The sequence below is a fragment of the Miniopterus schreibersii genome, assembly GCF_964146895.1.
Source record: "Miniopterus schreibersii genome assembly, chromosome: 15".
Lineage (NCBI taxonomy): Eukaryota > Metazoa > Chordata > Mammalia > Chiroptera > Miniopteridae > Miniopterus > Miniopterus schreibersii.
This window is the reverse complement of record NC_138115.1, coordinates 46,871,312-46,895,780: the sequence shown is the minus strand read 5'-3', so window position 1 is coordinate 46,895,780 and position 24,469 is coordinate 46,871,312. Positions and strand designations below refer to the sequence as shown.

At 45.3% G+C, this 24,469-nt stretch overlaps 1 protein-coding gene across 4 annotated transcripts in view; it reads left to right on the top strand.

The window, feature by feature from the left end:
- ULK4 (unc-51 like kinase 4) overlaps positions 1-24,469 on the top strand; it is a 179,928-nt gene that overhangs the window by 73,877 nt on the left and 81,582 nt on the right. For 3 of the 4 annotated variants that reach the window (XM_081159736.1, XM_081159735.1, XM_081159734.1), the window contains exon 31: positions 13,263-13,311. In XM_081159736.1, the coding sequence (XP_081015862.1) occupies positions 13,263-13,311 (49 nt within the window). Of the gene's footprint in view, positions 1-13,262; positions 13,312-21,417; positions 21,455-22,106; positions 22,173-24,469 lie in introns of those variants that run through there. The other variant, XM_081159737.1, reaches the window with a different exon arrangement.

Sequence of the window (24,469 nt, the reverse complement as noted above, 5' to 3'; positions counted from 1 at the left end):
TTTTAGGCAAAATGCTTGCTTGTAAGTGTATATCAGGAGTAGAATTCCTTTATTGATATGGGCAAATTGATTTCTAGCGATATAAAAAACCCATGACTCTTTTGTTACAAATTTAACTTATTTATTGGATTCTGCAGTATTGCATTCTTTGAAGGACTCTCATCTTGATTTAGCATTAAGAGTTCAGAGCACCAAGTGATAACTTGGAACATTAAACCATCCTATGTCAAGTAAAGCATTTATTTTCTTACTGTGCTTATTCTTGTTTTATAGGGTTTTTAGTAGATAAAGAAGTCTTCAAAAGCTCCGTCATAGTACAAATTGATCAAATCTACATTGTACCTGATAGGGATTTTCTTAAAAAAACACGACGGCCCTGGTCAGTGTAGCTTATTATTGGGTTTATAGCAGAAAGGTAAATTACTTGCCACGCTGGTCCAATTTTACTATTAGAAGGAATGTGTTAAATTCCCCTGAGCTCTGCCCTTTTGTCTCTCCTTAATTTTACAGTAGGTTGCACCAAACCATTGCTTGCAGGGAGAGCAGTGCCCCAGTAGCTAGTTTCCATTAAGAAGTAATTCGTTTCGGCAAATCTTTCTTAGCAAACAAATTAAATTTCAACTTCTTGAGTTCTTTTGGAGCAAAATTGAGCTCTTTTCCTGAATTGCAAAAAAACAAAAATTTGTATGCTCTTATCTAAGAAATATCACTTTAGTTTGCTTGAAAAATGTTAGAGCTGTTCGTTTTATGGGGAGATTCACAAATATGGTGTTTTAGAAGAGTGAAATTTGTTGAGCTCTTCAGTGGAGTCCACGGTGAATCCAAGGTGTAACCTTCAGTGAAAAACACTTCTGCCCTTACAGACACTAGTCTTCAACCTACTTCCCTCATTGGTTTTGGGTTCATGCTTTCGTCCGTCCATCCATCCAACCATCCAACCAGCATCTAATCAGCAACTACTGAATGAAACCAGGATAAGTGATAATTAAGATAAAGTTCTCACCCTCAAGGTACTTAGAAGAGGGTGCAGACTTACCAGTAGATGTTTATGAAACAGTGTAATGATGTCAAAGGCACGGTCGTGCTCAGAGGTTATGGGAGAACCTAAGGGAATTTAACCCAGCCGGCTGTATGATCTTGGCCACGTTGTTTAACCTGTTTGACCTGAGATCCCCCCCTGGAAAATGGGCTACAGAAAATGCTGTGAAACTATTCCCCCATCCTTCACCCTCCTTCCCCTCTCTTCCTCCTTTTCATTCTGATGAGAGGAAGGAATATTGAAGAGGAATTCCTGGGAGAGAGAACCCCTTTGCCGGAAGATAGAAATGTGTGATGATACAGATTGAAACCAGAGCTCCACACCCTGCAAAGTAATGAAAAAATAACGTTTTCAAGAACACAGAACGTGTGGTATTGGTTTGACTTTGGATAGCAATTGTGGGAGCCACAGAGCCACCCCGGGCACGAGAGGGCTTCCATTTGAGTTTGACTTTGAGTTTATATAGCTTAATAAAATTAGGTTTTGCCATGTTCTGATGTATTTCAGTTTACATTTTGTAGTCTGGTTAAAGGAAAAGCCCAAATTACCGAGATGTCAACAATGCTGGAAATGTCATCCTGTTGTTAAAATAAACCAGTTAGGTGTTTTCTCCCTCAATGAGCTGAATTTCCATAGGTATTTCCTCTGATGAAATCTCAATGAGTGAAATAACTGTAATAAAGTAAAATTTTATTGTTAGGATGAGAATGAATTGATTTCTCCAGGAATAATTTGCTGCTTTGCAGGTGCCTGTGGAATTCAGAAAGCCTTGAAATGAGAAGCACGTCAGTCTCCGGCCCCGAGGCTCCCATTTTCATTTCAGGGTCACTGGGATGTGGCTTTCCCATCCTCTCTCCCAGCACTTGCAGGATAAGATACCAGGTTTCTCCAGCGGGCACTGAGCCTCTCAGCATCCATTCTTTTTTTCTTTTTAAAAATTTTTAATTATTATTATTTAATCCTGACTTGAGGATGTGATTTTCTTGATTTTAGAGAGGGTGGAAGGGAGAGGGAGAGAGAGAAACAGCGATGTGAGAGAGAAACATTGATTGGTTGCCCCCCAAATGCTCCCCGATCAGAGATGGACTTGGCAGTCTGGGGATGTGCCCTGACCTTTTGGTATTTGGGACAATGCTCCAACCGACTGAGCTGCACTGGCCAGGGCTGGGCATCCATTCTCTTTCCCTTTTACGGACCTCTCCCATGTTTGGCTGAGACAGAGATCTTGTTTCTGGCAAAGCCTAAGATACTTACTTTCTAGCCCTTTTCGGGAAATGTTTCCTGACCCCTGATCTCGAGGAATAGATCTTTTTGTCGTTACTCACGTGGACACAGAAATACTAGAATTTTAGAGCTGTATGGGGCTTTGGAGACCTTATGGGTGTTTTAAAATGTAGGCTTTTAAATTATTCAGGTTGGTGAGGTCGAAGATCAGGAAGCACCTGCCTTTGAAAAGATGCTTCACTGCACACTCACAGATCCCTAGAGGCAGGGGCAGACCAGCCACCTGGGCCCAGGGGGGAAGCCCTGGGAGCGGTCAGGGGGCGGAGGCAGTGAGGAAGCTGGAGCCTTTCTGTAGCTCACAGAGGTGTGTGTGGGGGGGTGCGTGCGCAAGCTTCTTTAGGGTTAGCTAGTTTGAGTGATTTCTCTGCGCTGGGCGGAGTATGGGCTGGTCCCTGGCTTGGGGTGATGAGGGCAGGGAATAGTGACCCAGAGTGTAAAGGAGGTGGTTGGGGGGACAGGGCAGTCCCTCTAGAGTTAGCAAGGCCCCAAGAGTTCAAAGCATCAGAAATATAGAATGAAAAGGCATGGTTAGTACGCTGGACCAGTGTCTTCATTTTATACTTGAGGACATTGAGGCCCTCGAGGGAATCTGTGCTCCAAACCTCAGTCACTTGAACGCAATCGGATTTGGATCCAGACCCCCTTCCTGGTGCGTTGTTCTTTGCCCCGCCCTGCAGAGCCACCTTTTTACAGAAACCCAGGTGGTATCACAGTGCACTTTGAAGTCGAACTGTTTTAAGTTTCATGGTGTTGCATTACTTCTAAGAGGGGTCCAGTTCCTCAACACGGTCATCCGCAACCTCACGTGGCTCTGATAACAGCCAGCACGTGCTGCTCCTTCGCTTCCCACGGTTAGGTTCTGACCCCCGTCCCTCTGAGTTCATCACTGCGGCAGCTGCTGGCACAGTTCTGCTTAGTAACATAGCCCTGGTTCCCGGTTCAGTTCAACCCCTTCCTTCCCCCTCCACCTAGGTTTTGAACCCTCCTCTACTCATAGTTAAATCACACTCCCAGGGAAGAAATCCCTCATTGCGCTGATCCTGATGTAACTCATCTAACTCCCACAGTAACTATGAGTTTTTACATCAGCACTCCAGGAGCGAGTGTTAAATTAATTTTCTCATTCCACCTCTGTGTACTGTTTCCGATAGAATTATGGAAGGACACCAACCTAAGACCTTAGGAGTTTGATCCAAGGCAGTCTATTTTTTTTTTAATGATTTGTGAGGGAAATCAACAGTAACTGAATTACTTGTTTACCATCACAGAGATTTCCCCTAAATTTTTGGTGACCTGCTAAACATTTCACTGCCCATCCTTAGTCTGTGCAGTTCGGTTGGGTTCACTGAGACGGTTCGTCTCTGTCGTTAGAAGCAACCTAATCTCATGCCAGCCCTGTGTGCTGGGCGCTCGTCACTTCAGTTTTCCTCCTGTGACTTGCATGGTTTTGGTGACAGTGGGGCTGGGCGAGAGGACCGAGAGTGGCGCGCTGGGCGCGCTGTGTCAGGCGGGTGGTCAGAGCTCCTTGGGAAAGGACATACAGGGCTGAGGGGGCGTTGGCTGGCCGGGTTGGTGCTAGCTTCATTATTAAAGAAACAAGCCTCTGGCTTCCAGGGACATTCAGGGGGAGGGGATGTCACAGTGTCGCACGCTGTCGGGAGCGTCAGGAAGGTGAGGATGAGAGTTAACTGGTACTGTCGGCAACCGGAATAACTTCAGGGGTTATTTTCGGTGGCACGTGAGGGCCAAAGCATGGTGGGAGATCATCCAGGAGGAAATGACAGGGTAGAGATCGGGAAGGTCAATAATTCTAGAGAGAGGTTTTCTGTAAAGACGGCTGAAAAATAGGGAGACATGGGTCAAAGGAGAGTTTTTGTGCTTGTTTTTAAGGTGAGCAATATTTTAGTGATGTTTCTGTCAATGAGAATGATCTAGTGCAGAGGCTGGTGAACTATAGCTTGTGGCCAGATCGGACCCCGTTTTTGTAAATAAAATGTTATTGGATCACCGGCGCTTTTGATGCGTTCTTTTACTTTCTGTGGCTGCTTTTGTGTTTACTGCAATTGAGTAGTTTTGAAAGTGACTACATGGCCTGCGAAGCCAAATGTATTTACTTCCAGCCGGTTACTAGAAAAGCTTCCCCAGCCCTTGACCTTGCAGGAGGGTGAAACTGATGGGGAAAGAGGGGAGTCCTGGCCCCCGTGGGTCCCCTGTACTAGTCCCTCGGGGAAGGGTTAGGGTTCACTGCCACGTGGAGGGAGGGCCGTTGAGCTGTGGAGTGGGGAAGTGCTCTACCCTCGGGATGGCTGAAGGTGAGATTTTGGAAGTGGTGGGGCAGTGAGTAGTTACAAAACTATCCGGAAATGCGTCCCTCAGAAGAGACTTTGAAAGTGATGAGGTCAGTGAATGAAGAAGTCGAGGTATTAAATTCTTATTTGGGTCATTGGAAACTACATTATGTATTTCTATTTTTAGAATATTTGTAAAACCAATACTAACACTGTACTAATGCCTTGTTATTTACACACTTGTGTGTGGAGCTTGTTGTCATTTGTGGCTGTCCTTCGTTTCCTGCGTTAAGATAATAGATAGTAAAAATCGTAAGGATTGTGATTGTTGTGGTCACTATTTTAATGAGTTCCTTTTTACAGTTGCCTTTTAAAAAACAATTAAGATATTTTTCCTGTGGAAAATGTTACAGTTTCCCCAATAAATCATTTAGGCATGCTCAGAATTTACTATTTATTTTTAGCTCTCTCAAATGGGACGGAGTGACTCACTTGTTTGGGTCTCCCGGTTCTCCCTGGAACTCTTCTTAGAGGTGGGTTCTAGCCTGGGTTCTCCAGGCTTCAGGGGCAGGAGGTTTTACAAGTTAAGGGTTGTATATATTATTGGAGCATTCCTATTTTCTCCTTGAACTCCTGCTTAAAGTGGGGGACATCCAGGTTCCTTTCTACATATACACCTAGGATGTTGGTTAAATCTCAGGTCTTCTGTGCTGTTGGCCATACTTTGTCACCTGCTCATTATTTGCTGAGACTTATGAACTTTGAGACACACTTTGGGCCTGTGAGTCTGCGTGTCTTTCTTAGTGAAGTTTGTCAGAGCCCTGGAGGGGTGGGCGGTACTTGCAGCCCACAGGTCTCTGGTTGTCTCCTCCTCGCTGTTCACTGTCAAGAGCCCTAAGCTTCCTGGGCCACTAGACCGCACTAGAGACTGTTCTACAAACTCTGTGGCCACTGCAGAGGTGACATGAAAGCTTTGTAAAAATAGCAGTGCTTAAGTCCCATAGTGATTTTACTGCAGGAGGTCCAGCCTGGGCTACTAGATTTTACTACAGGAGATCTAGCCTGGGCTATCAGAATCAAGATCAAGATTTCAAGCTTCCTGAGCATTTAAACATTGGGTGTTATAGCCAGCAAAACCATCAGCTCATGGCATCCTAACTGTAGAAATAATAAACAGAGTCTCTTGGTACGACCAGTGTACCTTTTGAAAGTGAAAGAATCCATCCCTTGATCATATTTGGCAAGTTTTAGCATCAGTTCCGTTGCAATGTTTGCACTTTCTTTTGGTGATTTACCAGGGTAATTTACCATTTTAGAATCAGCAACATACTTGTACTGCAAACTTTTGCTGTTGTTTACATGCTCTTGATAAAGTCATGCATTGTCTGTGAGTACTTGGCATGTACCTGTCACTGAGAGTCAACTGCAGAGCAAGTGATGCCCAACAGAATGGAATGTAACTGTGGCCCAAGGCACAGATCTCGGTTCACTTCTCATGTCTCAACCAAAACCAGATCTTCTTCTCTTTCAACGTTCACGTCCTCTGATTTTATGTGATGACAGCTATTGGTCAGAATATATTACAGTGCTGTACAGACAGGGAGGGCCTTTGTCATGTAATTAAAGAGCATGAGAGCTGCCAGACTAAACAGTGGTCTGAGTTTCAAGTGTTCTGTGACTTCCTGGGCTCACTGTTACCATCCCCAACATGTGTTATCACTTAGCAGTCTTTGCCATCGCATATTACACAGGGAAGAAGCCCAGGCAGGGAAGTAGACCAACCGTGGTGCTTCAACGAGGGAAAGGCCTCTGAGATACCTTGTGCCCTCAGAATGCACTGTGTGTGTGTGTGTGTGTGTGTGCGTGCACGCATCTTTCTGCTTGGAGTCATAGATACAGCGTAACCCAGCTGTTTGCAGAGTACACACCATGGCTAGCTTTGGGGACAGACTTCATTAAGTATCTTGAAATTGTAGGATAGGCCCAAAGGGAAAATGGACAAAGGAATGAAAAGGCCATTTCTAACAATAAACATAAAGAAGAGTCAGCTTTATTAGTAATCAAAGAAAATTCCATTAAGATAATAAAAAATCAAACTGGTAGAGTTAAAATTTTTTTAAAATTAAATTGATTGGGGTAACGTTGGTTAATAACATTCCATAAATTTCAGGTGTGCAATTTCATTGAGTAATGTGACAAAAAGTGACCATAGAAAATAAGCGCAGGCTCATCCAACTGAAAGGAATTTGAAGACTGTCCCTTACACAGTTGCTCTTTTTTAGTGTTGGCTCGTGTCTGCAGGGGAGAAGGGATGCCAGCCATCTAGTGGTCTTCTAGGAACTGGCCTCTGGTTTGTGCCCCTGCCAGCCCTTTAACTTACTGATAGCATTCCTTTCTGTTTAGTCCCCTCCCTGCTCCGGTACAAGGACCAACATGTTTCTTACCTCTCATTTCAACCTGTGGAGCCATGTGACCAGGACAGAATCACGTCTTGGGAGAGTGCCAAGGATTCAAGGAATTGTTAGAGAAAGGTTAGCCAAGGAGCCACAGGGCCCAGAAGGACAGAGGGTGAGGGCCCAGGACCCAGGCGAAACAGAGAGCACTGGGCAGATTGGAAAGGAGGGGCCAGAGCCCTTGGCTGGTGAACAAGGGTGTTGGTGCCCATGCAGGAACAATTCACGCAGAGCCCTGGACAGCACAGGGCTCTCGGACACCTTGTAGCATCTGGAGTTAGGAGGAGGCAGAGGCGACTGTAAATGAGCTGCTCATACTATGTGGAGATCTGAGTCCAGCTCTTCCATCAAATCTTCTATACCTTCTGTGATGGGAACATTCTGTGCCCTCGTTTCATTCAACATGTGCATTATCATGGGCCTGGATTGGGCATCTATTGATGTAATAGGCAGAAAAGCATTTTGCAAAGTTGCTCATATAACATACAGTTCTTTTATTTTCATCTAAAATCTCCTTTCTATTGGAAAACATTTGCTTTTCACTTGACCACACTGTCTCTTGCTGAAATTTTTACCTTTTTCATGCTGTTTTAGGCAGTGGGAGATTTTCATACCTGGAGGTACATTCTGGTGTCGCCTTGTTTTCTGACTTAATTCTAAGGCCTCAGCTTTATAACTTGGATTAAGTTGTTTTTATATTGTATATGCTTTATGCCTACTGGGGTGTAAACCTCCTCAGGGAAGGAGTATAATGCCTGCCCATGAGGAGAACTCTAGAGAGCTTTGTAAAGTGACCAGATCTAAAAATTCTCTGGGCTAAAGCTGCCAAACTCTTAACCCTGCCCCCCTCCCGTTTTGGGTGAAAAATAATTTTTTACATCTGTACCTTTACTGGGAAAACTTCTGCAATTTTCCGCAAGAGAATTAGCAAACACTGCATACAAGGGCAGGCATTTCAAAGAGGAATGTTACCAGTATTATTGCTTACAGGGTAGACATAATATGCTATAGAGAAACATTATGAAACCATTTCTTTTTGAAGCTGATTCACGGAACCAGTAATTTGAAATTCAGCTGATGTTAGAGATGTTTTTATTTAAAAATGACTGTTGGTCCTCTAGACTGGCAAATGATATAAGTCATAAGAAATGAAAGAGCTTTGTTTTCTGTATAGCACTCAGGGACAAATACAAGCTCTAAATCTCCTAACCAGCATCATTGGGAAATTTTTTACAAGGCCAGCATTTATTTGGGTTTCTACACAAGTTGGCCAGAAGCAGCTTATTTAAAGAATCAAATATTAATTATTTTTTTAAAAAAGGAGATGAGGCACTGACTGCATGGCTCAGTTGGTTGGAGTGTCGTCTCATGCACCAAAAGGCTGCAGGTTTGATCCCAGTCAGGGCATGTCTCTCCCTCCCCCAACCTAAAATCAATAAACATATCCTTAGGTGAGGCTAAAAAAAAAAAGAGGTGGGGATGAGATGGATTTGGGGTGGAGGGCGAGTTCAGGCTCATGGTAGGCTAAATTCCAAGATGGCCTTTGAGATTCCCAGCCTCCGGTGTATACACAACTTCTCCCAGTTTTTCAGTTAAGCAATAATAGAGTGCTGCTGGAAGGGTTATTGGAGTTGTAATTAAGGTCTCAAACTACCTCATCTCAAAATACAAAGATCATAGGTGGGCCTGACTATACATATGAGCCATTTAAATCTGTCTGGAGGTCAGAGACAGGGAAGTCAAAGAAGCTTGAATCCTGAGAAGGATTCTACCTGGAAGAGATATATCTCCATTGCTGGCTTTGGAGATGGAGGAAACCATGTGACAAGGAATGTGTGGCCTCTAGGATCTGAGAGGGATCCCTAGCTGACAGCCAGCAAGGAACCGGGGACATCAGTCCTACAACCACAGGAACTGAATTCTGTCAGCATTAAGTATGTGGTTGGAAACAGTACCCTTCCACCCATAGCCTCCAAGTGAGAACTTAGCCCAGTCAGCACCTTGACTCCAGATGTCTGACACCGTGAGCACATAACTCAGCCATGCTGAGCTAGACTTCTGACCTAAGGACGTGAACCCGATAAATGGGTGTTGCTTTAAGCCACCAAGTTTAGGATCCTTTGTTATTCAACAACAGAAAATGGATACGAGGCCCCAATCTTGACTCCATTGGATCATTGCGGTAGTCTATTAACTGGTCTCTCTGGTTCTAGACTAGTGTTACTCAAACTGCCTGTGGGGAAGAAACAGTTGCTAAAATTTCAGTATGTCGCCAGCTGGTACTGGTAGGTTGAGTCTTGCCAGGATGGCTGTGAAGATCTCTGTCCTGTCCCACATGTTTTTCTTCCACTCCTACATCAGGAGATTGCTCGAGCTCTCCTCCACCCCGGCCTGCATGGCCTTAGTGACTGGCTCGTAACCATTTAGAATGCAGTGGGGGCCGTACTTGCTACCCCAAGGCTTGGTTAGAAAAGGCCCTGCAGCTTCCACCTGGTTCTCTAGGCACTCTCAGCACCTAGCTGACTTGCGGCGGGAGGGCAGGTCACCAGGAGAGGGCAGCGGTGGGTGACCCAGTCACCAGGATTAACTGAGCTTCCTTGAGTCATACCAGTCCAGGTGCCAGACATGGGAGTGAAGAGGCCTTCAGATGACTAGAACAGCTGTGTCTTAGTCATTTACATCTAAATATTGCTAGATTTACTTTATAGTGAGCCTTAACTATCAAACATAAAATAAAATTAAAAAAAAAATTCCCAACACCAGGGCAATATTTGCTTTAGGCACAGGAGGGAGGTAGACTGTCAAATAATGTATCCCAAAGATGTTCATACATTTACTCGAAATGTTCTCATTCAAACAGCACCTCCTTTGTTAATAATATGAGCCACAAATATACAAAATCCCAGCATATCTTCCGAAACAAAACCTGTAAGGAAAACCCTTTAATCACACGCAATCTATCATTAAAGTTAAGTTCACTGTTAAGAGGAAAAGCACCCCCCAAAAACAACAACAACAACAAAACAAGAAACACAACAATACGGTGAAGTAGTCCCAGGAACTACACTTGAGAAGGGCAGTGTTTCAGTTGACTCATCTGGCATCGCTTACGCACAGTGTGCTGAGATGGCGAAATGAAGGAGGAACGTATACTGTACTGTAGTTAATATCTTAACAGTCCTTTGAAGATGAGGGATCATTTAGAAAAGATCTCTGTTTTGTTTGTGTTTGGTTTAAAAACAATTCAGATACATCTCTCTACTTCCCAGCCTCCAGGCTGCCCATAAACCATAGAATTGCGTTCTTTTGGAAGTTAGTATATTACAGGCTCATGAGGGAAAATGATCCCGGTGATTTCAGCTCGTGGTGGCCAACCACAGTGGAGCCCTAAAATGAGAGAGCGTTTGCATCCTGATTTTCCAGAGTCCACTCTGATGACTGAAGACATGCTGCCAGGATACCTCTTTGAGAACTGGCAGCATCAGCTTTCTTTAGGGGTGAGCCTGGTCCTCCAGGCCTGAGAGAAGCAGAGCTCTGAGTGCCCCGCGACTCTGAGCCACTAATTCGACCTATGTTGGTAGGAAAAGAGATGCTCAAAGTAAGGAAACTGAGTTTTCATATTCAAATGATAAGAACATGTTGAAGACAAATGAATATTGTTTCCCCAGCAATCTGGAGTCTGGATTTCAGATGTTTTATCTATAACTTGTGGTACACACACAAAAAAAGATTTTTATGTCACTACCCAGTACACATAGTATATACACCTATAACTGAAACAAAAATGTCATGCAACAATACTTTGTGTGACACCCTTGGGTACTCTCTATTTTATTATTTTTAATTAAGAAGATGCTGGTCAATGCCCAGTAGGCTCAGCTCATTGCTCACTTCTTACCTTCGGGAAAAACCGGGCCTTAGATTGCTGCAGATGTTTACAGCTGCTCTCATTCAGTCCTGGCTTTAGAGTTCTTTTGGAATTGCAATTGGGGTTAGTCCATGAATCATAGAAAATGTCATAGAAAAGTTTTTTAATTAAAAGTAATTTTATTCAGCTTGGGTTTCCTTTTATTTACCAGATGTGGCCCTAAATGATGTTAGTCAAGTTAAAGAACAAAATTGTTATGGTGGTTTGTTTTCAGAAGAATCTAAAGACTGGAGCGTTAGAGTTTAGTTAGGAGTTCAGGTCAGCTTGCTCAGCATGTAGGGACCTGAAGAAGCACTAGTTGTAATTTTTAAGAATGAATTAAGGTTGTTGATATAGTCATATGTTAATAATAGACTATATCTTATTTTTAAATTATTTTTTTATTGATTTTTAGAGAGAGAGGAAGCAGAGAGGGAGAGAGAGAAAAACGTTGATGAGAGAGAAACATTGATCGCCTGCCTCCTGCACACCCCCTACTGGATATCGAGCCTGCAACCCAGGCATGTGCCCTGACTGGGAATCGAACCAGAGACCTCTTGGTGCATGGGACGAAGCCCCACCAACTGAGGCACACCGGCCAGGGTTATATTTTAAAATACTATCATGAGAAGTCTGGTGTTGGGAGTGGATGCTTGGATCTGATGTTGGGGTGACTGTGGGAGAGGCACCTGTCACTTCTAGGGACCAGTGGAGAAGAAGTGGTATCTGTGTCCCTGTGACTTCCTTGGCTTTGGTTGCTAGGGCAACCCTGACATGTATGAGCTTGGTATTTCAGCCTGGGCCTAATACGAGTATATATTATATAAAAAAAAAAAAAAATTAAAAGACCAGCTTAGGAAAAGAGATTGTGACATGTAGGAAGCCGAGGAAGAATATCGGGAAGGTGCTGCCTGAAGCCGCGCTTGGTCTTAGTCTCTGCTTTTCCCGTTCACCCAGCCATAGGGTAAGGAGCGTCACATTCGGATCTGAGCCTGCAATTGCCCCGGAAAGTGAGAGAATGTAAATGAATTTAGTACCTGTAGTCGAAACCTTTTCCCTCTAATATATTGAAACCACAGGAATAATCACATTTGGTTTTGCTAGATACTGGGATCGGGCTTTCTAAGAGCTTCGGTCTTTGGGAAACTCTTTGTATCTCACTCTCCTTTAAAACATATTTGTAAACACTGTGACCTTTTCTTGGGCTAGTCTCATGGGCTTTTCTTTTTTTTAAAATCAATGTATTATCATAGACAAACAAGCTCCAGAGAGGCCAGGTGATAAATTCCCTTTCCATCCACCTGGCGCATTCTGTGAACTAGACAAACGGTGCGTACCTTCGAGGGCAACATGCTTAAGTGCTGCAGTTTATCATGCAAAGCAAATTCCAATAAAATTAAGGAATCTGATTTTTTTTTAAAAAAAACTGAAACAGGATCAGCAAATTACGGATTGTGGGCTAAATATGGCATACTGCTGGTTTTCGTAAATAAAATTTTATTAGAGCACAGCCGTGCCTGCTCATTGCCGTATTACTGATGCCTGCTTTTCCATCACAGTGACAGAGCTCAGTCGTTGCTATAGAGACTGTGTGGCCAGCAAAGCCTAAAATATTTACTGTCTGACCCTTTGCAGAAAAAAGTTTACTGACCCGTGGACTAAAGGAATATTTAGTGATGAAGTATTGTTCTTTTAAAAAAAAACACACCTGTCACTTTTGAATCAAGGCTATTTTCTCTTAAATTGCATGGAAAAATTCTTCTAGTAGATGACAGTTTTTAACTAGGTTTAATGAGGGAAGTGCCTAGAGTCTATTGGGTGATTGGTGTCTACATTTTTTCAAGTTAAAGATGATTAAAAAAATCACTGCACGTTAAATTGTGAATGTTGAGAAGGTACCTGATGAGGCACAAATGAAGGATTACAGTGTGACACGCTCAGAATTTAGCTGCGCGGTGATGGCGGGTTATGCCATCTGGCCGGCATTGCCCCGTTTGACAGTCTTCATAATAGTTGTGAATTGCAATAAAATTTTCCATTTTAAATATTCTGAGATTTGGCTTGCTACAGATCAGTAAGGCTAAGCTAATAGTCATTTGCAAAGAGGCTCCACATTTCTTGTGTTTAAATAGCTGTAGTTCAGCGTATTAAAAATGAGTGTGTATTGAACCATGTGATCTCTCAGTCACAGAATTTAAGCAGTAACACGTGGGACCACAGTGCTTCATAGCAGGGTGGCAGTTGAAGTATGAGCTCTCTAATGTGTGGTTTATCTTTTTATTTTTTAACAGACTTGTGGAGGAAAGCAAACTGATCCCGCTCATTTTTGAAGTAATTCTGGTAAGGAACCGTGCATCTGAAATTTAAATTTTTTTTAAAGTTTTGACCATCTTGTGTGGTTGGGTTCTAACCCTAACTCTGCCCACAAGACTGTTGTGTGTCCCTCATGATCTGACTTAACCTTGTCGGGCCTCAGTTTCCTTGCCTGAGCTCTGTCCAACTCTGAAATTGCGTAGGGACACTGCTTAATGGCCTGCGGTCTTTCTACAAGTCCTTTGCACACGTTGTCTAATATGGAAAGAATACCTTTCCTGAGGTTGGTGTGTGGACAAAGGGAAGGATGACCACCATGCTTCAGTGTGACTCTGATGTTCAGTGTGAAGGCCTCTGACTTCTTCGTCACTGAGTCAGATCAACAGCTTTTTGCCTCTGGGCAGAAAGTTGTCTTCTACAGAACGTAAAAGAGCTTAGCTCCCACGCACCGTTTATTCAGAGAATGCAACTTAACTGGAAGCCATCTGGTCAAGAAAACATTCCATCGAAGGTTCCCGTGTGGAGAGAATGCGGAGTTGACTTGTCTCACCTCTGATACAGATTGGAAAATCAGGCCGAAAGTTGAGTGGGTACTTATAGCAAGGGATTGCCCTTAACCAAAGAAATGCCCTGTACCTGGGTGGGTCATCCCCCTTTACTGAAATCTTTCCCTCCATGGCTGCCCAACAGCACCAGGGGCAAAGAAGGGCACAGATCAGCCTAATCTACCGTGGTGGTCGATGGAGCAGTAACTGGGAGGGTCTGATAACCCTCCACATGGCAAACTAGCTTTCTTTAATCATCCCAAGACATTAACCTGCAAGTTGTTTGTGTGTTTATGCGGCTCTGTGGTGGAAACGTTAATTTTCTTAGCCCCGGGTCACCCTTTCCCTTGCGGAGAAGCTGGGTGGAGTTGCTGAGCTGTTGGAATTGGGTGGGAAGAAGTGGGTTGGAGCCTGGACTGGAATTGCCTCCCATAGTAGAAGGGTCTGACCAATGTGCTGTCTGCCCAAAGCTGATACATAACAACATTGAATGTTAACTGTCATTGAAAAAAATTTAACAATTCAAAACAACAAAAATCCAATAGTAAAAGGGGATTTTTAGAAGCCGTATTAGGAGAAGAGAGAGGGAAGGGGGTGGTGGTGAAGAAACATGCAGATCAAGAGCCTTCTAATGGGGATTTAAAGCTTTTCCAAGTGGTCTGTGTGTCTCCCCACCTTCAGTAGGACATACATACTTGCTAGTTTGTTGGGGAACTGGGTTTGTTTCTGACAGCAGTGGGTACAGTAAGCTGCTGGGTTGGGCCACATGCTTTGAGTGGGGCAGGAGCCTGTGCTGTCCAGGCTCAGCCACATTCTACATCCGTCTTGATTGGAAAAGAGACTGGTGATGCAGAGATAGAGACGTGGAGCTACCACAGGCCTTAGGGGGTGGGCGGGCCTCTAACCTGTTAAGGTCAATACAGCTCCTTTGGTGACTGATAAAACACTCTCATCTCAAGGTATAAAGTCTGCACATAGGAAATTTCTTCTTGGAGGTTAACAAAACCCCTCCATACTTGATTAACCTTCGTATAAGGAGCACCTAGGCAAGCTCTGTGTTTTACAGGCCACAGTAAATGTTTAGTTGATTAATGCCATGATTTAAACACTTGTCATTGTATTGTGGCTGCCGCAGGGAGTGGGTAGACGGTGAAATCTCTCCAGGCCAGGATTTCAGCTGGTCCTGAGCCCCGTGACCTCGCAGGCCTGTGGGGGATGATGCCCTTCCTCCAGCTGGCATAGCTCTCTACTCAGGCTTCTTGTAAGACAGGATTTTATAAGGAGGTCCTGGCGCTGAAAAAGTAAAGAAAAAAAAACACAGTTGGAAATCACTGCTTTGGGGGGGCAGGACTTTGATGTTATTAAAGAACATTATTAAATTACTATTCTACTTTTGTCTTTTTAGAGTCCAAGAATAATCTCAGTTTTTTCCCCCTCTCTCTATAGATACATTTTCTAATCAATCAAATACCTTCGTAGCATTTATCCTGTGAACTATTACCTTGTCCTTCCTAAATTTTGTCATCAAACTAGGCATAAGATGGAATTTTATTGCTTTTTTTCAGATTTTAATCTTTCTGAAACTTGGATGTACTTTCCAAGTCACTGGCTTTTTACAATTGCTTTCTGCCAGGTGACCTGGTTGTCATTGATTTAACCAATTTATTTTCTTTTTCTTTTTATAAGTGCCCAAGAGTGATACACTATAAGGATATATGTCTGAACAAGTCTAAAATAGCTCTTTCAATAAAAATAAAATGAAAATTCTAGGTAATAAGAAAGCATGTCATAGTTTAATTGGCAGCATTTTTCTTAGTGCTTGAGAAAATAATGGTGCGTCTTAGAACTGTCAGATTCCTAGTTTCAAGGGAACACGGTATATTCTTTAGTTAGGTTTGGTTTCTAAGTTCAAGGGCATATGTGGGGTCTAGAATATATGTAGCAGCTTTCAGCAATGATTTGATCAGAAGGAGACATAATGAAAAGATGGTGCAGGGCCCTGCGTGCTTGCCTCCCGCTTGTGTCTTCCAGCAACCCATTCAAATAGCAAAACAGCATTGGACTCATTCAGCTGGTGGTCCACTGTGACCTCTTGATTACTTTTTTTCTTTACTCTTAGCCCAGAACTGTTTTCCAGCTTCTGTTTGATGTACTTAAAGCCCGATCACAGGCTTTATGACTTCTTTCTTCTTTGCTAGAGTTGCTCACACGCTGTGCTCTTACCAGCAGTGCCTCCCCTCCTGTGTGGTTTTCATTGAGAAAGCAAACCTTTCTTTTCCTGATGGGCTGGAATTGCAGGCAGCCTCTGCCTCCCCTGCAGGCCTGGAGGAAAGCAAAGATGAAGAGAGCAGAATTCTGAGTCCGGTGTCCCATTGGCACAAAGTAGCCACGTGCAAGTCTTAAGAAAAGATTTCTGGGGTTGTATGCTAGAACCAAGAGCTCCAAGTGTGGATCACCCTGGTTAAATACATAGCCCATTGAAAGTAGTTTTTATTATTAAAAAAAAAAAAGGGATAAAAGCAACCTCCAATTGTAACTGCCAACTCAGGAGACACAGTGCATCCTTCTGTCTGGGTGCCTAATATCGAGCCCCCTGGGTTTGTGGTGCAGGGAGAGAGCCAGGTGTGGGCACGTAATTGGTCAGGAGCAGTGTGGGAGCTTAATGGAGGACCCTGCGGGTCCCACTGGAGGCAGTGACCGACTGCTCATTGTGGGGAGAGGAGTCTCACAGAAGTGACCTTTGAATGTGGCCTTGAAGGAGTTGTCAAGGGGAGAGGGAGCATCCAGTTTGGGGCATGGTGAGCTCTTAGCTGTGCCTGTGCCGGAGCCCAGGGAGAAATGTGGGGAGTGAGGCTGAAGGGCCATTTGGGCCCAGATCCTACAGGGCTTTATACTGTGGTTGTTTCATGCCAATACTCTATGCTCTCTAAAATCACATAGTATCCTCTACTTTAAAAAAAAAATTAAATTTCAGAGCCTTCATGCTGCTGGGGCTACGCATTGTGAGGAGGTAGGCCTCTCGGCGACGGGGTTGGGACCAGGAGGGAATCAGGCTCGGCGTTGTGGGATTATACTGGAAACTTGAAACAGGCTGAAAGCTGGACCTGGGAGTTCTCTGCAAGCCCCCATCAGCCAGGTTTTTGAGATCAGCCAAAGGGGCTGTGGGGAAGGAAGCATGAAAGACAGAGCCGGTCTCAGATCCAGGGGCCCAGGAGCACTAACACCCCGTGGACTCAGGGCGGAGCGCTGTCTGCCCTCCAGGAGAGGTGCCCGGCTCTGGGCAGGCCAAGCCCTGGGAAAGCCGGGTCGCTGATTGCTCACGAAAAGGGGCTGTGGTGGCAGCCGGGTGCTGCTTCCCTGGCAGGGCCACCTGGGCGGGCAGCGTGTGTGTTGGCGAGACAGCAGCTGTGTTGGGCGGCGAGCGGAGGCGCAGGGGCACGCTCTGGATTAGCTGACGGTTCCTGCAGTCCTCAGGTCCCGGCGCTGCGGCCGTCGGGGTCCGCTTAATAAATGCTGTTCCCGAAGGAGGGAGCCCTCGCAGGAGCCCAGAGCCTTGGTTTATGAGTGTGCAGTTGCTGGGCGAGCGGGACGGGAGGCATTCTTTTTCCCCTCGTGCCACCTTCTAAAGAGTCAAAGTTGCATTTAAACGTGTCTCAAGTGTGAGTCTGGATGGATCCGCCTTTGCATTTTGCTACAACCGTAATCTTTCTTCATTTTATTTCAGCGGTTTATGTCTGGACCTATTTCAGTAAATCATTTTAATGCCAAGTAATAGAGGCAAACTGTATTTCATTGGGAAAAAAATCTTTATTCATGGCAGATTTTCCAATATGTGCCAAAATATCGCTGTCATGATGTTTTATGTGCCTGTTCCCAAACAAACAATTAAAGAGCAATTTCAGTGGCAAATGTTAACAATAAAAATGAGACTCGCAGTGCACTAGTTTGACAATTATATTGTTTTAACAGTTCTGGAGGATAGCTGTTGAAGCAGACGTTAGTAAATCTTCCGAGTCAACTCTATCTTTAGAAAAGAGTCCCTTTACGGGCCCTTGGAGCCTAAAGGATTTAATCACGGAGACACCAGCGCCGTGCAGACCGGCCGCCGCGTTACATTGAAGGAGTGTTTTCATCCCACCCAGGCTTTTAAAGCTACCCTGCTCCATTCTCCTTGCAATGCGGCTAATGTGGATCGGGGCTTGGGGTATGTTAAAATGACAAGTTCCTTATAAGTTTATGAATCTGCATGCATGTGTCCATTATGCCCGTAATATAAGACTCTGCGGTGCACAGGGGCATGAATTTCTAAACTGGAAAACAAGATTTGATTGAAATTTCAAAATGCTTGACTTAGGAAGATACTTTCAGAGTTGTGCTCCTTATTGGCTGCAGGAGGTTAACCTCACTCTTCCACCTTCCTGTGCCCTGTCCAGGGCTTCTGCGTAACCGATTACACAAAGACGACTTCACACACAGCGAGCGTACTGCCGTCTAAGTGTGCACTTTGAGGGGTTTTCTTGGGGGGGGGGATGGAAATAGATTTGCATGGACCTGTTCTTGGTAGGTGGTGTCATAAATTTGTACTTGAAAATGACTCTCTAGGGCGAGGGTGCAATGTATCGATACTGGATTGAATAAAGTTGCCCATGTAACAACTGAACAAACGATTTTAATATGATTAATACCATGTTATTAATATGATTAATATCTGGCTAGCTGAGTAAATGGGCCAAAGCTAAGTAAAATAAATATATCTGTAAATATGCTTAGTTGCTGCATAATCAGCCCAATTGGTTTGAAAGAAGATGGACTTTAATAAGATAAAAACCACATACTGTACTCACTGGGACAATGCTAAAACAGAGCTTAGGCTGTCTCTGGCCAATCACAGGGCACGTGTTGGGCGTGTGCCACGCGTGGCTTCTCCCAAGCAGTGGGCTCCTGAGTTTTATGGTCTTCGCTCTTGTTTCTGGGTCTGCAAGGGGTCCTGGGCTTCACTTTAAGGAAATGGTGTTCCTTCTCTCTCAGGAGAAAGTGGTTAGAAAGCGTGGAAGTAGGTAAGTGGACAGGACCTTCAGTGATGCCCTTCCCAAGAGTGTAAGCTTGGGTATTTTTTTGTCCTGTTCTTTGTTCTTGATTGTGGAATTAGACTCACGGAGAAGTAAGGGTAAAATTAGGGCACAGCAAGTGAGTTGCGGACAACTGAATGAGCTGCAGACAGGTGCAGAGAGAGACCTGGTCCAGAAAGGTGGCATGAGGGAGATGCAAGAGGAGCCGAGCCACTGGGTGAAGTTTTCGAGAAAAGTTTCTAAAGGAAAAGGCAATATTTTTGTTCGGAGGCCTGTGAACCTTAGGTGCTGTGTGCACCTGTCCTGTACCCAGCACGTTGCCTGCGCTGTTGATTAGATTCCCCATAGGCCTGCATCTTTAGCATGGTAGCCGGTAGCCACGCAAAGCGCAATGAACACTCGAAATGCAGCTGGTCCAAGCTGAGATTCGCTCTAAGTGTCAAACACATGCTGGATTGCCAGGAACAACGGGAGTGTAAAGCAGCTGCTTCATTTTCTTCTATTGATTGTATGTTAAAATGATCATATTTTGGATATATGGGCCTAAATGTAATATTATCAGAATCAATTTCATCTGTTTCTTTTTACTTTTTTACTGCAGCTCTCAGAACACTTACAACACGTGATGTGCATTATATTTCCGTTGGCTAGTGCTACAGTAGGTGATTTCCCGAGTCTTACTTAGGGGAGAAACCATGCCACCTGCAACCGTGCTGGCCCAGCACATGGCCCTCCCTGCTCTTTGCCTTTCAGTTCGTATCAACTTATTAGTGAACTAGTGAGGGAGGGAGGCAGGGCTGTTAGGCGTAAAACCCTCCTTCCTAGACGGTGTTCCCCTGAACGGCTGGGCTGGAGGAGAAATAGTGAGAAGGGCCAGTGTTGTTCAGTGCGACCTCTCACTAAAGGCAGCTTGGTGGTAGCTCCCCTGATTTTGACCACAGGTGACACCACCCGAGTTTATTTCTTTTCTGACTCCGGACTCTGGGGGCGCCCAGTCATTGGCCATCTTTAGGTTCAGGCTTGTGTTAAGAACTAAAATGCCTACTGTGGGTTTTGGGCATTGCTTAGTGTCCCTACTACACCCGGCGTGTTTGGAGCCCTTTGACAGATGGAGCAAAGTGATGGACTCTTGGTCAATGCGGAGAATGGCTGGAAGAGCCTGGTGTGAAACCAGTGATCACTCGTTCTCGGTGCATAACCACCAAATGTCACTTTCTCTCAAACTTCTTCAGTGACATAGGTTCCCGTAAAGTTTATTCAGGAACTCACTTTTTAAGCAAGTGGAAATATCAGCAAAAAGTTCCTAGTTTCGATTCCACAAAGCAGCCAGCCTCACAGCCTCGATGGCATTTGCATTGGATGCTCTTCTGCATTTGTTTTCTTGGATGAGCAAGAAAAAGCAGAATTTATGTGCTTACCCGGAGCTGCAAAGGATTTTCAGAGGGAGCCAGGAGATCTGATGCACTAAAGCAGTTTGCAGATTTATGGGAGGAGAACTTTTTAAATAGCTCCAGCGAGTGAAATTGGATTTTGGGTTTACTATCGGCACCAAATTGGAGAAAGACTGATGAGAAGCCAGGATGGGCGGGTAACTGCATAGGAATTTTAGGTTTGTTTTTTCCTGCTAACAAGAGCAGCGCATACTTCAGACAGCACAGAAACGCCTAACTGGGAGTGGGAAGGCTTCCGAAACACCCCAGCTTCCCGCTCAGCACATTCGCCTCATTATTGTCACACACGTCTTATCTCCCTTCTTTTTCCAAAAACAGGGCCATACTAACTATTCTACTTTGCAGCTGTCTTACTTCATACTGTCCCCGGCAGCGACGTGTGTGTGTATGTGCCCATGTACTATTTATTCTCTCTAATGGCCACGTAATGTTTTATGGAATCAGCAGAGCTTGTTTAGCCAGTGGAATATTGAGACCTCTTATATTTAACATAACTGTTCATGTGTTAGGCATTGAGCTTCCTCCTTTTTCCGCGGTTTCTGTTACCTTCTGCCTGCCTTCTTGGGGGTCATCAGAACAACCTTTTCGAGCTCCTTTTTGATCTGTGCGCAGTATCTCGGCGCGTACTCTTTGTAGAGGCCTGTTAGCAGCTGCTCGGGGTTTCGCACGTCACTGACGCGCAGGTGTGTGAGTTGTGGCAGCCCGCTGGGTCTGTGGGCAGTGCTGGGGAGGGACAGGAGGCACAGCCTAGGCCTCGGCGAGCCCACTGTTTACCGGGGAGGCGGGCGTGACTCGAGCTCTGGTACAGAACATGTAAGTTAAAGCTGAGAGGCACAGTGGGCCAGCTCTCTGATGCGGGGTGATTGGAGCCCCTTTGGGAAAAGGGGACACTTACGCTGAGCAGGGAGTTGTGATGTTTGCTCGATGGACAGTGCTGTCCACCAGCGGGGGTGTGGACACGCTCCGTTCCCTTCCCCAAGGGCATAGGTGCCTGTCCTTCCTCGGTTGGAAGACACTCTGCTCTCCTGTCAAGGTCAACTACCAATGATTCCTCTGCTCTCTTCTCAGCTGCCTCTTCCCGAGAATCGTTAGGCTCCTCGGCCAGGTGAGACGCCTTTGGCACAGGTGCCTACAGCACCCCGTCCCTCCTGACAGTGCATGTTCCAGTTTGCAGTTTTATGCTTGTTTTGTGTGATACGTTGACTAACGGACTACCACTAGATTACTGACTCCCTCCAGCAGGAACTGTGTCATTTGGACACCGGGGTATCCCTGCCCTTAGATCACTGGCTGGCATACTGCCAGGCACTCAGCAAATGCCCGCATGCACGAGTGAGGCATGAGGGGAGGCGGTGGTGGGTGGAGGTGCACTGGGTCTACACTGTGAAGAGCTTTAGGTCCCTGCCAAGGAGTTTGGACACTCCCTCCTGTCCTCTCATGAGCCTTGGAAGACTGTTAAGTATTTGGCATGATTAAATTTCACTTAAAAGATCTACCTAGAAACCAGTGTGTGGGAAGCATACTTTAGAGCACGTGAGTAAAGCATTGTTGAAGTAGATGCCTCTTGGTTTTGTACATATTAACCAGTAGTTACTATTCACTAACTCTTCCACTTTGAAAATGCCTTTTCCGAGCAGTCTTTTTACACATTTATCAGGATTCTCTCCTGTTTTATGGGTAAGACTGGCTTTTAGGCAGGTTGCCTTCACCCACCGAGATGTCCACATCTTAATGCCTGAAACCTGTGGACCTGTCAGGTTGCGTGGCGAAGGGAATTGAAGGTTGGAGTTGGAGTTAAGGTCGTTAACCAGCGGACCTGAGAGAGGATTATCCTGGGTTGTCCGGGTGGACCCAGTGGAAGAAGGAGGGGAGGGAGGAGGAGTGTGAACGAGCTCACCTGGGCGCGCCTGCGGCCTCCACACGGGAAGCTGAAGAGGGAAGCACACAGCCTCCAGGAAGGAAGCTCAGTCCTTCCAACCTCTTGATTTTCAGTCCTGCGAGACCCTCTTGGACGCCTGACCTCCAGAACTGTAAGATAATAGAGTGTGTTACGCTACTAACTTTGGCAGTTTCTTACAGTAATGATGGGACACTAACAGAATATCACTTGCCATATTGTATAAGCCGACGGTGCAAGCAGTTGTGAGGGATCATACAAAGCCGTCTCTGTAGAAGCAGCGGCTGAGAGCAACTATGAAGTCTGCTTGGGTCTTTTTGCACTTGTGTATTTGGTGGGCGGTAAAAATATCCACGTATATTTGGTGTTTTCTTAGGTTAAAATTCACATAATGATTCTCGGTCTAAATTGGTCAAAGCAGAAGTAATATTCTCTTTTTAAAAATTCTGATGCTGCCCCACCATGATTCACGTGTGAAGAATTCCTGCCACGACATATAACTACTGCAGTGTCTAGGTTTCGTTGTAAAAATGACTCACTCACCTTGCACTCCACGACAGGTTGTCCTTTGCAGTGGGTTTCTCGTGTGCCCTGGGAGGTTGCACATACACGCCTTTGTCTGGTCTCCTGAGGTGCTCTGTCCTGGATTGAAGTACTGGATTTTTATTTTACTCCACCGTAAAGTGGTTTATACTTTTCCATAGTTCCAGTTGAGCTACTTTTAAACAACATTTTAGACGTTTTAGTCTAGAAAGTGTGCAGTGTGGTAAAGCTGTTGAGAGATGGCAGAGGGGAGCGGGCTGGAGTGAGGTCGGGCCCTTCTCTTCCCTGGGACGGAGGCGCTCGGAGGGAGCGAGGGAGTGGAGCTGGCCGGCTGAGACCACAGCTCTGCTCTGATTCGTTTCACTTATTGGAGATTCTTAGAATGTTTAGTGGGTCCACTGGGCCCTGGGCCCTTAGAAGTCTTAAAGTTTATTTAGTCAGGGGGCTGCCGGTAATGAAAGGCATGTTTAGAAATGAGATTTGTCTGACCTCTATGCTGTACACCTACAACTAATGTACAATAATATTGAATGTCAACTGAAATTGGAAAAGAAAAAAAAAAAGAAAAGCCTTGTTTAGTTTTTAAATTAATTTTTGGTATTAGTGCATTGAATAAATTTTTATTTGGGGGAAATTTATTGATGTTTTCTTTGTTGTTTATGCCATGGTGAGTTTTCGTGAATTCTCTGTGTACAATTAAAAATTATTCTCTTGCTCTCCATGGAGTTCAGAGTTTGACACGTACCTATAAGGTATTTCTTATGGAGCACGTTTTGTATATATCCTTAGTAATTTTTTCTTTAATGTATCTAAGGTTGAGGGCGGGGAGTGTAGTGCCCTGTGATTGGTGTGCTGCTGTGTATTTCTCTCACTTCTGGTTCACGAGTTGTTGCTGTATTATTGGGTGCCTATATATTACAGACTTATTAAACTTCATGATTTCCAGTTAAAATTTTTCTAAGTTTATCCTTTATAATATTTTTTGTTCTTTCCTTTTCGATCTTAATACAAAGCTAGAGCGGGAACTAGGCCTGGATTTAGCCTGGCCGTCGCATGGTGTCCCCCCACCCCTCCCATAGGCATGGTTCTTCCTGAACCTGAGTTTTCCCTCGTCAGCCCTTCACGTCCCACAGCCTGCGTCGGGATCTGGCCCCGAGACTCATTTAATTAGCGAGTCGTGATTCCAGTTCAGCTTCACAGCCTTTCCTTCGCGACACGTTTTAGAAGTGAACGTGCTTTGGCGAGAGTATTTGGAGCCCCACCTGCCTGCTGGGACAGGCGCTGCCCTGCTCTGCGGATGGGCCGCCTCTCCCTGCGCCCCCTGCCCTGCCCGCCCCGGGGCGCCCCCTGCTGGACGGGGCAGCCTCCCCACGCTGCTCTGGGCTCACACCTGCGCGGCCACGTGGGCAGCGAGTCCTGCGGGAAGCTACCCCGCTGCTCTGGTCGGTGGTGACGGAGCAGTGCTGACACGACCAAGTCCACCGAAGAGTGGGAGGAGGGGGCGACCGGCAGTGTGGGACCCACCAGCACAGGAGGTGGGCACCGTGTGGCTCCCTCCGGCGGCCTTTCCATGCCCCCCTGGGAGAACTTTCCTAAGCTCATGAGCGTCCTGTGGCTGGGCAGGGGCGAGAGGCAGCGCTGAGGGAAGCTGGCAGCAAGGGGCTGGTAGAGAGGAGCTGC